The 14,429-nt window shown below is 38.4% G+C and overlaps 1 protein-coding gene across 10 annotated transcripts in view; it reads right to left on the bottom strand.

Moving 5' to 3' along the window:
- Nucleotides 1-14,429, bottom strand: part of CDC14B (cell division cycle 14B) — a 105,439-nt gene that overhangs the window by 34,378 nt on the left and 56,632 nt on the right. For 9 of the 10 annotated variants that reach the window (XM_082401198.1, XM_082401203.1, XM_082401207.1 and 6 more), the window contains exon 5: nt 821-897. The exons of the other annotated variant lie outside the window; for it this stretch is intronic. In XM_082401198.1, the coding sequence (XP_082257324.1) occupies nt 821-897 (77 nt within the window). The remainder of the gene's footprint in view (nt 1-820; nt 898-14,429) is intronic. 10 annotated transcript variants of the gene reach the window in all.

Here is a 14,429-nt window from a genome sequence, read left to right as displayed (position 1 = left end):
TTATACTTAAGCACCATACAAGTATTTAATTATACAGCTAAGTCAAGCATTTTGATAAACAGGAAGAGCAACTTTTAGAACTTCATTTGATTTTAAAAAAAGAAAAAAACCCACAAGTTTTTGGGGTTTTTTTTCAAAATATCTTCCAACACAATCACCTGGTAACTTTGACATAAGGATGAGGATGTCATTAACTTATATAAAGACATTACTTATCTACCACCTCTATGACACAGCCGTTTTGGTTTTTCAAATAGCAACCTCACCCACTATTTCTGCTGGCTGTGTCCCTAGGAAAAGGGGGTTCGTTTCTGCCCCAGAAGTAACTCCTGATTATTGGGAAAAACTTATTTCTTAACTCCTCAGGACCAAAACTCCGCAGTACTGGAAAACGGTCGTTTTGCATACTGTAACTCCAAGATTCTCATCTGATTACAAAGCACAGTTTCCATCAGTGAGAGTGGTTCTGACTTCTCATGTCGGAGCGATTCACCACCACTACCACTAGCACCACCACAGACATCTGGCAATGTCTGGAGACATTTTTGGTTTTCACAATTAATTTTCTGGGGTGAAGGTGTTACTGACATCTAGTGGGCAGAGGCCAGTGATGCTGTTAAACATCCTGCAGTACACAGGACAACCACCCCCCAACAAAATGTCCACAGAATCACTGTTGAGTAACCTAGATCTAGGGTGTTATTTGCACCCACCTCAAAATGACTAATTATGAGGTCTTCTTTTTTCAGAAACAACTACACCAAGATATTTCTGGCAAGGGCCTGATTAAATGAATCTACCATAACATTCTTATATTTACCTGAAAGGAATATAGGATGTATCTCCAAACATTAATATTCTATATGCTTCTTCTGGAGTTTTCCCCAAATATATAACCTACATTTGAAGAGAGAAGAAAAAGGCAATTTACTTCTAAATAAAGATATAGTACTGTCACTGAGAAGTAAGCTTTGTACAATCTTTAGCCAATCAACTGAGCCTGATTCTCTAGCCTTCCCAAGGATCCTATGAGTCGCCCACTACCCAGTCAGTGAATTCCCCTTTTGTTTAAATCTGTTGTCATAGCTGGTTTCTGCTGCTTGCAGAGCCCTGACCAACAACTTTTTACAAAAGCCTTTTGTGGTAAGAAGTATAGCATTTCAAGAACAGATTTTCTAAATCAAGATGTTAGACTGAGCACATGCTTTTACCTCATGTCCTTTCTAAAAATACACCGAAATGATAGTAAAGAAGTGTGTGGGAGATGGGGATTGGGGATGGATTGGGACTGGGAGGAGGATGAGAGGAACATAAAAGCAGAACAAAGATTTTTATTAACTCCATCCATTTAGATTTAACAGCTTACGATATTGTACGGGTTTCCTATAAAACTTCATTTGTTTACTATTGCCATTTGCTTCTTTTATCTTCAGAACCATGTTATGCTTCAATTTTTATCTGGTAGAATACTTCAAGTGGATTCTTCAGCATTTGAGGTCCACAGTTGGTGGACCTTTTTGTATTTCCAAAGTATCTTGTTTTCTGCCCTGACATTGGACTATGTATATGATTTCAGGTCTGCAGTCCTTTTCTCTCAACAGTTCATAGATGTTGTTCCACTGTCTTCTCATTTCCAGTACTGCAGAAGTATTTTACTAGTCTCATTCTCTTCTCCCCCTCCTCCTCCTCACAAGCAACCTGTTCTAGAAACTTGGATTTTGAGAATGTCCACTGGCATCCCCCTAAATAAGTCATCCCCCAGCCCCAATTAAGTTTGCCTCGGACTTTCTGACCCTCACTCTAACCGAAGGCATATCTTTTTCCAACTCAGAATCTTCTGGCAGGACATTTTCCACCCATACATGGAGGCAAGGGGTGAGAGAGGCCACAAGCATTAGATTTGGCACACATATTATCACCCAAGTTCAATTCAATTCTTAAGCTTACTTTGGGATAAAATACACTTTAAATTTTGACCAGTAAAAATAAATAACTAAAAAATTTAATTACAAACTTTTTATCTCCATTACTTAAATTTATATAAATGAGCTGTTTCTTCAACCAAATTGTGAACATTCTGAAGTAAGAACCCATGTCTTATGTTTCATTGTAACTCCAGATTCATATTGGGTTGGCCAAAAAGTTCATTCAGTTTTTCCATCCCATCTTACAGAAAAACCAAATGAACTTTTTGGCCAAACCAATACCTTTTATATGGACTCAGATTCCATGCTTAATTCATTGAACTTAAATCTACTTATAATAGTTAGGAAATTTTAAAATCATTGATAAAAAGTTAATATAAATATAAAAATATCATTGGATTAAGAAAAATTATAAAAATCAAAGATCCAGCAAGAATCTTTGAAACTTAGAGAAGGATATATCTTAAAACAAGTCAGCTTCCAGAGGGCATTTTATCAATTTTGTTTTAAGACTCATAAATGGAAATGTTTACCCTGTTTCTGAAAATGATTTTATCCCATTTACTCTAAAAATAATACAGAACTATAATTAACTATACAGAATCTTCTAACATTTATCTACAGCAGCATACAAACCCACAACGAACAATCAATCCCAAGAACAAAGGAATGCCTTCTTACCTAGTATCAAACAAATTTTCAAGTACAATATTACTGACTCAGAGAAGGTTGTAATTTATCATGAATTAACTAATCAAAATCATCTATAATTGCACTCAACATTATATTTATCTATATATTACTTATTTAGATGTTTTAAGGATCAATCTGTCAATTGACTTTCTATTGTCTTACTATTTATTTGGAAATAGAGCATAACAGTTCCTTTAAGAAAAACTAAAAAGTCTTTTAAATCTAGTGCCCCCCCCTTCTCTACATTTACTCATTCTCTTCTAGTCTCCAACCTGCTTCCTTTCTCTTCTAAGACTTAATGAATAACTTTAGGAAAGCCTTTTCATTTCTCCATTCTATTTTAGGACTTCCTAGCAGGACTCCTCCAAAAAATTTCCTCTAAAAAAACAACAACAAAAACAAAAAACAAAACAAAACAAAACCAAATAAAAAAATACCTTGAGGCCAATGAGGGTACGAATAGGATTTGATTCACTGATGTACGTATATACATACATAATTTAAATAAATTAATTAAGTGAAATCCAGAAACCTCATTCAGATTTTCCCTAAATTTCTAATACGAACTTCTCTCAAATTATATAAACTTTTTCTTAAGCACCAGGTTAAAGATAATTCCTCCAACTCAAGACTGCAGTTCCTTGGTTTCTTTAATTGCTAAAATTGCAATGGTATTATTTCCTTCTAACTTTCAAAACAGAAATAGTCTGTAATACATTAAATAATTGTGGGTTAGCCTTGGAATACAAATTCGGTTCAAAGAACCCAAGAACAATGTAACATTTTTTCCTATGGAGAAACAAAACCTATATTCCTAGTGATGAACTTTTTAAAAACATAATCTTTAAACCCAACTGGGGAATGCTTATACATAGAGAGTTTAGGTACAATGCAATAAGTTGAAGGAAATTTACAGATTCAGAATAAGTTTTTTTACATAATACTATGGTCCAAATGTTTCTGTCCCATCCAAAATTCATATGTTGAAATCTTAACCTCCCAAAAGTGATGGTAGTAGGAGATGGGGCCTTTGGGAGACAGCCATTAGAGTGAAACCCTCATGAATGGGATTAGTGTCTTATAAAAGGGACTCCAGAGAGATCCCTAGGCCCTTCCACCATGTGACAGCCCTCACTGGAGCATGCTGTCACCCTGATCTTGGACTCCCAGGCTCCAGAACTGTGAGAAATAAACTTCTGTTGTTTATAAGCCTCTGGTATTTTGTTATAGCAGCCCAAAAGGACTAAGACATATAACAATCAAAGAAATGTTTGCTAACAATCTATAATTCTTAATTTTACACCCACTCATCTTCTCTAGTCAAAAGCCCTTCTCCATTAAAATTATTATAAATTTGTTACTTGAGAAGAATCCTTAAAATGGCTCCTATATAAGTTCTCAAATTAGTAAACTCTAAATCAATGAGATTTTATGATGCATCAGTGTGATCCCAGCAATTTGGAAGCTATGTGCTTCTCAAATTCTTTTAGTGTATTTTCATGAAAAGCTATATATATAGAATGGCCACTCTAACTGCACATTGCTGTCCAAAAATAGAAAACAACAAGAGATGAACAAGAGAGATACTAAATAGCTGTGGTAGCCAGCTTCCAAGACAGCCCCAACAATGCTCATCTTCTGGTATTTCCACCCTCAGTGAATAGGTCACCACTGTGTAAACAATAGGATACTGCATTAATGGTAGAGTGTAACACCTGAGGCTAGATGACAAGGACGTTGTGGCTTTTGCCTTGCTTTCTTTAGGACTCCTCACTCCAAGTAAATCAGGTTCTTGTTTTGTGAGGGCAGCCCACGTGGCGAGGAACAGAGGCTCCTTGCCAACAACCAGTGCTAACTTGCTGGGCATGTGAATGGGCCATTTGAGCAGTGGACCCTCCAGCCCCAGTCAAGCCTTCAGATGACTACAGCCCAGCCAGATCCAGAAGCAGACCCACCCAAGTTAGCCAATCTCAAATACCTTCCCCACAGAAACTGTTTGAGAGAACATTAATTGTTGTTTTAAGTCACTAAGTGCTGGTGTAATCTGTAAGGCAGCAATAGATAATATAGCAAGTAACACAGTAAAGAGTGAGCAATTGATCATTTCAGTTTATTGAAAGTAGATAAAGTTTTTAAAAATGTGACAAGTGCAGAGATGTAAAAGTAAGGAAGCCCTGTGGCTTAGGAAACATGAGTAAGGAGAACCTGCTGTCTCTCTCCAGGGTAAGGAATCTCTCTGAAGGAGCAAAAGGCAATCTCACAGGAAAAATAAAATACTGGGATAGAAAATACTTAGGAAGTTGGTAGTGCTTTTCAAAGTCATGACACAAACTTTCTTGGTTTTGTTTTTTGTGGGTTTTTTTGTTTGGTTTGTTTTTTTGCTGAACAATATTGTAGCCATTAGGATTCCACTGCCCCCATTTAAAACTACCATCTGCCTAACCCAGCCCCTGTGAAAACTTCTGATCTTGGATTGCTGATTGATGTTTCAAAACCCAGGAGAGGCTCAAGTAGCAATGGATAAATTAGTGGACTGAAACAAAAAGATCACAACTTGATCATGTATAGTTTTAATCCTGACAATTCAGGTCTCAAATAATAAAGCCCAGTTATTTAGACATGTGCTTCTCATTTCTATTCTTCTACAGAACATTTTGAAGTTTAATCTATGTACTTAGAGAAGCCTCTGGTAGAGTTTAAAAAACCAAAACATTGAGGGGGACCTTCAAGATGTTGGACGAGTAAGACATGGAGATCACCTTCCTCCCCACAAATACATCAAAAATACATCTACATATGAAACAACTCCTACAGAACACCTACTGAATGCTGGCAGAAGACCTCAGATTTCTCAAAAGGCAAGAAACTCCCCACGTACCTGGATAGGGCAAAAGAAAAAAGAAAAAACAGAGACAAAAGAATAGGGATGGGACCTGCACCTCTGGGAGGGAGCTGTGAAGGAGGAAAAGTTTCCACACACTAGGAAGCCGCTTCACTGGTGGAGACGGGGATGGGCTGGGTGGAAGCTTCGGAGCCAAAAAGGACAGCACAGCAACAGGGGTGCAGAGGGCAAAGTAGAGAGATTCTCACACAGAGGACTGGTGCCGACCAGCACTCACCAGCCTGAAGCTTGTCTCACCTGCCAGGGCGGGTGGGGGCTGGGAGCTGAGGCTCGGGGTTCGGAGGTCAGACCCCAGGGAGAGGACTGGGGTTGGCTGCATGAACACAGCCTGAAGGGGGCTAGTGCGCCACAGCTATCTGGGAGGGAGTCCAGGAAAAAGTGTGGAACTGCCTAAGAGGCAAGAGAACATTGCTTCAGGGTGCGCAAGGAGAGGGGATTCCTTCCCTCTCTGCCCACAGTAGGCAGAGCACTGCCTAAACGAGCTGCAGAGATGGGCAGGAGCCGCAAATATCAGCTCGGACCCCAGAGACGGGCATGAAATGCTAACGATGCTGCTGTAGCCACCAAGAATCCTGTGTGCAAGCATGGGTCACTATCCACATGCCCCCCCATCCCACCCCGACCCAGAGCCTGTGCAGCCCACCACTGCCAGGGTCCTGTGATCCAGGGACAACTTCCCCAGGAGAACACACCGGCACGCCTCAGGCTGTTGCAACATCACGCTGGCCTCTGCCGCCACAGGCTCGCCCTGCATTCCAATTATAACTACCATACCCCTCCCTCCCCCGGCATGAGTGAGCCAGAGCTCCCTAATCAGCTGCTGCTTTAATCCCACCCTGTCTGGGCGGGAACAGAAGCCTTAGGGCAACCTACAAGCAGAGGTGGGGCCAAAACCGAAGCTGAACCCCAGGAGCTGTGCAAACAAAGAAGAGAAAGGGAAATTTCTCCATGCAGCCTCAGGAGCAGTGGATTAAATCCCCACAATCAACTTGAGGAACCCTGCATCTGTGGAATACCTGAACAGACAATGAATCATCCCAAAATTGAGGCGGTGGACTTTGGGTGCAACTGTAGACTTGGGGTTTGCTGTCTGCGACTGACTTGTTTCTAATTTTTATGTATATCTTAGTACAGATTTTAGCACTTGTTATCATTGGTGGATTGCTTATTGGTGTGGATGTTCTCTTTTTTTTTAATTACTTTTTTATTTTTAATTTTTTAATTTTTTTATTTTCATAATTTTATTTCTTTATTTTTCAATTATTTTTTTCTTTCTTTTTTTCTCCCTTTTCTTCTGAGATGTATGGCTAACAGGGTCTTGGTGCTCTGGCCTATGTGTCAGGCTTGAGCCTCTGAGGTGGGAGAGCCAAATTCAGGATACTGGACCACCAGAGACTTCCCAGCCCCAAATAGTATCAATCAGCAAGAGCTCTCCCAGAGAACTCCATCTCAACGCTAAGACCCAGCTCCACCCAATGGCCAGCAAGCTCCAGTGCTGAACGCCCCATGCCAAATAACTAGCAAAACAGGAACACAACCCCATCCATTAGCAGGGAGGCTGCCTAAAATCATACTAAGTTCACAGATACCCCAAAACACACCACTGGACACAGCCCTGCCCACCAGAAAGACAAGATCCAGCCCCACCCACCAAAACACAGACACCACTCCCCTCCACCAGGAAGTCTACAAAACCCATTGGACCAACCTCACCCACTGGGGGCAGACACCAAAAACAACAGGAACTACGAACCTGCAGCCTGAAAAAAGGAGACCCCAAACACAGTATGTTAAGCAAAATGAGAACACACAGAAATATGCAGCAGATGAAGGAGCAACGTAAAAACCCACCAGACCAAACAAATGAAGAGGAAATAGGCAGTCTACCTGAAGAAGAATTCAGAGTAATAATAGTAAAGATGATCCAAAATCTTGGAAATAGAATGGAGAAAATACAAGAAACGTTTAACAAGGACATAGAAGAACTAAAGAGCAAACAAACAATGATGAACAACACAGTAAATGACATTAAAAATTCTCTAGAAGGAATCAATAGCAGAATAACTGAGGCAAAAGAATGGATAAGTGACCTGGAAGATAAAATAGTGGAAATAACTACCGCAGAGCAGAAAAAAGAAAAAAAAGAAAGAAAAGAATTGAGGACAGTCTCAGAGACCTGTGGGACAACATTAAATGCACCAACATTCGAATTACAGGGGTCCCAGAGGAAGGAGAGAAAAAGAAAGGGTCTGAGAAAATATTTGAAGAGATAAGAGTTGAAAACGTCCATAACATGGCAAACGAAATAGTCAATCAAGTCCAGGAGGTGCAGAGAGTCCCGTACAGGATAAATCCAAGGAGAAACATGCCAAGACACATATTAAACAAACTATCAAAAATTAAATACAAAGAAAAAATATTAAAAGCAGCAAGGGAAAAGCAACAAATAACATACAAGGGAATCCCCATAAGGTTAACAGCTGATCTTTCAGCAGAAACTCTGCAAACCAGAAGGGAGTGGCATGATATACTTAAAGTGATGAAAGGGAAGAACCTACAACCAAGATTACTCTACCCGGCAAGGATCTCATTTAGATTTGATGGAGAAATCAAAAGCTTTACAGACAAGCAAAAGCTAAGAGAATTCAGCACCACCAAACCAGCTTTACAACAAATGCTAAAGGAACTTCTCTAGGCAGGAAACACAAGACAAGGAAAAGACCTACAATAACAAAGCCAAAACAATTAAGAAAATGGGAATAGGAACATACATATCGATAATTACCTTAAATGTAAATGGATTAAATGCTCCAACCAAAAGACATAGACTGGCTGAATGGATACAAAAACAAGACCCGTGTATAGGCTGTCTACAAGAGATGTACTTCAGACCTAGGGATGCATACAGACTGAAAGTGAGGGGATGGAAAAAGATACTCCATGCAAATGGAAATCAAAAGAAAGCTGGAGTAGCAATTCTCATAGCACACAAAATAGACTTTAAAATAAAGGCTATTACAAGAGACAAAGAAGGACACTACATGATGATCAAGGGATCAATCCAAGAAGAAGATATAACAATTATAAATATTTATGCACCCAACATAGGAGCACCTCAATACATAAGGCAAAGGCTAACAGCCATAAAAGGGGAAATCGACAGTAGCACAATCATAGTAGGGGACTTTAACACCCCACGTTCACCAATGGACAGATCATCCAAAATGAAAGTAAATAAGGAAACACAAGCTTTAAATGACACATTAGACAAGATGGACTTAATTGATATTTATAGGACATTCCATCCAAAAACAACAGAATACACTTTCTTCTCAAGTGCTCATGGAACATTCTCCAGGATAGATCATACCTTGGGTCACAAATCAAGCCTTGGTAAATTTAAGAAAATTGAAATCGTATCAAGTATCTTTTCCGACCACAACACTATGAGACTAGATATCAAGTACAGGAGAAAAACTGTAAAAAATACAAACATATGGAGGCTAGACAATACGCTACTAAATAACCAAGAGATCACTGAAGAAATCAAAGAGGAAATCAAAAAATACCTAGAAACAAATGACAATGAAAACATGACAACCCAAAACCTATGGGATGCAGCAAAAGCAGTTCTAAGAGGGAAGTTTATAGCGATACAATCCTACCTGAAAAGACAAGAAACATCTCAAATAAACAACCTAATCTTACACGTAAAGCAACTAGAGAAAGAAGAACAAAAAAACCCCCCAAACTTAGCAAAAGGAAAGAAATCATAAAAATCAGATCAGAAATAAATGGGAAAAAAATGAAGGAAACAACAGCAAAGATCAATAAAACTAAAAGCTGGTTCTTTGAGAAGGTAAACAAAATTGATAAACCAGTAGCCAGACTCATCAAGAGAAAAGGGAGAAGACTCAAATCAACAGAATTGGAAGTGAAAAGGGAGAAGTAACAACTGACACTGCAGAAATACAAAGGATCATGAGAGACTCCTACAAGCAACCATATGCCAATAAAATGGACAAATTCTTGGAAAAGCACAACCTTTAGAAAAGCACAACCTTGTGAGACTGAACCAGGAAGAAATAGAAAATATGAACAGACCAATCACAAGCACTGCAATTGAAACTGTGATTAAAAATCTTCCAACAAACAAAGCCCAGGACCAGATGGCTTCACAGGTGAATTCTATCAAACATTTAGAGAAGAGCTAACACCTATCCTTCTCAAACGCTTCCAAAATATTGCAGAGGGAGGATACTCCCAAACTCATTCTACAAGGCCACCATCACCCTGATACCAAAACCAGACAAAGATGTCACAAAAAAAGAAAACTACAGGCCAATATCACTGATGAACACAGATGAAAAAATCCTCAACAAAATACTAGCAAACAGAATCCAACAGCACATTAGAAGGATCATACACAACGATCAATTTGGGTTTATCCCAGGAATGCAAGGATTCTTCAATATATGCAAATCAATCAATGTGACACACCATATTAACATACTGAAGGATAAAAACCATACGATAATCTCAGTAGATGCAGAAAAAGCTTTCGACAAAATTCAACACCCATTTATGATAAAAACCCACCAGAAAGTAGACACAGAGGTAACTTACCTCAACATAATAAAGGCCATATATGACAAACCCACTGCCAACATTTTTCTCAATGGTGAAAAACTGAAACCATTACCCCTAATATCAGGAACAAGACACGGATGCCCACTGTCACCACTATAATTCAACATAGTTTTGGAAGTTTTAGCCACAGCAATCAGAGAAGAAAAAGAAATCAAAGGAATCCAAATCGGAAAAGAAGAAGTAAAACTGTCACTGTTTGCAGATGACATGATACTATACACAGAGAATCCAAAAGATGCTACCAGGAAACTACTAGAGCTATTCAATGAATTTGGTAAAGTAGCAGGATACAAAATTAATGCACAGAAATCTCTTGCATTCCTATACATTAATGATGCAAAATCTGAAAGAGAAATTAAGGAAACACTCCCATTTACCACTGCAACAAAAAGAATAAAATATCTAGGAATAAACCTACCTAAGGAGACAAAAGACCTGTATGCAGAAAATTATAAGACATTGATGAAAGAAATTTAATATGATTGAAACAGATGGAGAGATATACCATGTTCTTGGGGTGGAAGAATCAATATTGTGAAAATGACTGTACTACCCAAAGCAATCTACAGATTCAGTGCAATCCCTGCCAAACTACCAATGGCATTTTTCACAGAACTAGAACAAAAAATTTCACAATTTGCATGGAAACACAAAAGACCCTGAATAGCCAAAGCAATCTTGAGAAAGAAAAACGGAGCTGGAGGAATCAGGCTCCCTGACTTCAGACTATACTACAAAGCTACAGTCATCAAGACAGTATGGTACTGATACAAAAACAGAAATATAGATTAATGGAACAGGATAGAAAGCCCAGAGATAAACCCACGCACATATGGTCATCTTATCTTTGATAAAGGAGGCAAGACTATACAATGGAGAAAAGAGAGCCTCTCCAATAAGTGGTGCTGGGAAAACTGGACAGCTACATGTAAGAGACTGAAATTAGAACACTCCCTGACACCATACACAAAAATAAACTCAAAATGGATTAAAGACCTAAATGTAATAAGGCCAAACACTATAAAACTCTTAGAGGAAAACATAGGCAGAACACTCTATGACATAAATCACAGCAAGATACTTTTTGATGCACCTCCTAGAGAAATGGAAATAAAAACAAAAATAAACAAATGGGACCTAATGAAACTTAAAACCTTTGCATAGCTAAGGAAACCATAAACAAGACAAAAAGATGGCCCTCAGAATGGGAGAAAATATTTGCAAACAAAGCAACTGACAAAGGATTAATCTCCAAAGTATATAAACAGCTCAGGAAGCTCAATATCAAAAAAACGTACAACCCAATTAAAAAGTGGCCGGAAGACCTAAATAGACATTTCTCCAAAGAAGACGTATGGATGGCCAAGAGACACATCTATTAAGATGTTCAACATCACTAATCATTAGAGAAATGCAAATTAAAACTACAATGCGGTATCACCTCACACGGGTCAGAATGGCCATCATCAAAAAATCTACAAACAATAAATGCTGGAGAGGGTGTGGAGAAAAGGGAACCCTCTTGCACTGTTGGTGGGAATGTAAATTGATACAGCCACTATGGAGAACAGTATGGAGGTTCCTTAAAATACTAAAAATAGAACTACCATACGACCCAGCCATCCCACTACTGGGCATAAACCCTGAGAAAACCATAATTCAGATAGAGTCATGTACCACAATGCTCATTGCAGCTCTATTTAAAATAGCCAGGACAATGGAAGCAACCTAAGTGTCATCGACAGATGAATGGCTAAAGAAGATGTGGCACATATATACAATGGAATATTACTCAGACATAAAAAGAAATGAAATTGAATTATTTGTAGTGAGGTGGATGGACCTAGAGTCTGTCATACAGAGTGAAGTAAGTCAGAAAGAGAAAAATAAATACCGTATGCTAACACATATATATGGAATCTTAAAAAAAAAAAAGTTCTGATCAACCTAGGGGCAGGAAAGGAATAAAGAAGCAGATGTAGAGAATGGACTTGAGGACATGGGGAGGGGGAAGGGTAAGCTGGGACGAAGTGAGAGAGTGGCACTGACATACATACACTACCAAATGTAAAATAGATAGCTAGTGGGAAGCAGCTGCATGGCACAGGAAGAGCAGTTCAGTGCTTTGTTACCACCTAGAGGGGTGGGATGGGAGGGTGGGAGGGAGGAGATATGGGGATATATGTATACATATAGCTGATTCACTTTGTTATACAGCAGAAAGTAACACAACATTGTAAAGCAATTATACTCCAATAAAGATGTTAAAAAAAAAAATTACACAAGTCATCATATCTCAGAGTTAAGTATAACAAAGGATATTTAAATTCCAACCCAATAAACCAGTAAACTATTTTCAATTATTCTTCATGAAGAAGTGTCGCAACGTTTCCCATATTTAATTATTTTCACATCAGCCAGATGACACAGTCATTCCAATGCCAAGAACTTGGTTGATCTTTTTTTAAAAAAATCACTCAATCCAGATTAACATAGAATTTTCATGAATCAATGCAAGTTGGAAACAGGCTTAAAGATTCAACTGCTGAATAAAAAAGGTGAACAGGGAAAAGATTATATATAATAAGCAATTTTATGTGATAAAGTAAGTAAATAAGATAAAATCACTCTCACAGCTCCTGCACAAATACCAGTAAGAAAAAAAAAAGCATAAATCTCTCTAAAAAATTCAGATGGCCTTATATTTCAATAGTTTTAACTTCTCAAATTACTTTTATTTGTATATATAGTATGCTGGTATAATGATGCTCAATTTAGATAAAAGGAAACTGGAACTCTAGAGTAGCAAACACATCTTTACCAAGGCCAGACTAATAAATGTGAGGGAATTGGCCTTGGGTATAAGCACACATGGATATAGTCTATGTGAGTGGCAGGGACTTTTTTAAGACAAAGCAAAAATCTTGAATTTTTAAAATAAAGGCACCAAATTTGTAAACATTGGCAAAAACAAACTACTAATTATAAATACTCTGAGTTATATAAAGCTGGCATGCTACTACTTTCTAACCTCTGGTGTTAACTGCTCACCCAAGATCACACTGCTTGTTATTGATGGAAGAGGGCCTACTGCTCAAGCCTTATTTACAGATAAGAAACGATACTATGTAAAAGAAGTACTAAAACAAGAATGGAATCCAAAATTACACAGAACTTAACAGATCTGCAATCAAAGATCATAAATGGTCAGAGGGGCCATTTCTCTTTACTCTTTCCCAAGACTTGCTAGCCCCTAGCAAGTCTCACAGGCAGCTGAAATATCAGATAGGCTCAGTAAGGTGAAAAGGGAAGTAAAGTTCTGATGAATGATGGTGACAACAGCCAGCTGCCTCCACCACAGGGCTTTGTCCTATGGCAGGGGCCCATGCTGGCCCCTTTCTGTGGCTCTGGTGCACCTCACACTGCCTGGTGTCTGATTGCTGTTTGCCCTGCCTTTCACAGATACCCAGGAGGGTGTTTGCCCAGGGGTGGGTGTTTACAAAGACCTTGGCCATCCCACCGGGTTCTGTCTTCCCGTCTCTGTTGCCCTGTCTAGACTGCTATTTGCTGAACTGGATTCCCACCCACTGCTTCCAGATCCTTTCCCCTCAGCATTCCTTGTCTTAAGTTCTTGTCTAATGCCTTCACCCTGCAGCTACCTTAACCCAGCATTGAGTACTCTGAGTCCAAAATAATTAAATCATTAAGAAAAATGGACAACAGGTTCAAAAGATCAGCATTAAGTAACAAATTAAGCCCCTGAGCTCTTATTACAACTGTTGAAGCAATCTCAAATTCAATGCAATTTAGGATTCTACTCAGATTGCTGAATTAATATATTCCTAGAATTTAATTAGTATCACAGTTTTTAGTATAAGTGTTTACAAGGTAAACCATTCTGAAGGCTATAAAAATTGCTTAAAATAAAAATATAATATAGTGATACATTTTGAACAGGGAATCTATATGTTACCACAATTAGCTCTACCAAAGTAATCTATTGAACATTATAGGAGGGCAAATTTGCAAATTGTGTACCAACAGTTTGCTTGTGTCATTTATTTTACACTCAGGATGCTTTAACCACAGAAAAATGTTAGAAACAATGGTTAATTCCCCAGGCAAGCCCTCAAAAGTACATTTAACCTATAGAAGAGCTAAGTACTATGTATCTATAGGAAAATATAAATGCTGGGGCAGTAAGATGTAACCAAAGTTGATAATCAGTAAGATACAATGGTAACTTTCTTGTTTTTTAA

Source organism: Balaenoptera borealis (genome assembly GCF_965194805.1).
Source record: "Balaenoptera borealis genome assembly, chromosome: 8".
Lineage (NCBI taxonomy): Eukaryota > Metazoa > Chordata > Mammalia > Artiodactyla > Balaenopteridae > Balaenoptera > Balaenoptera borealis.
The sequence above is the reverse complement of the archived record's forward strand: the minus strand, read 5'-3'. Positions and strand labels throughout refer to the sequence as shown.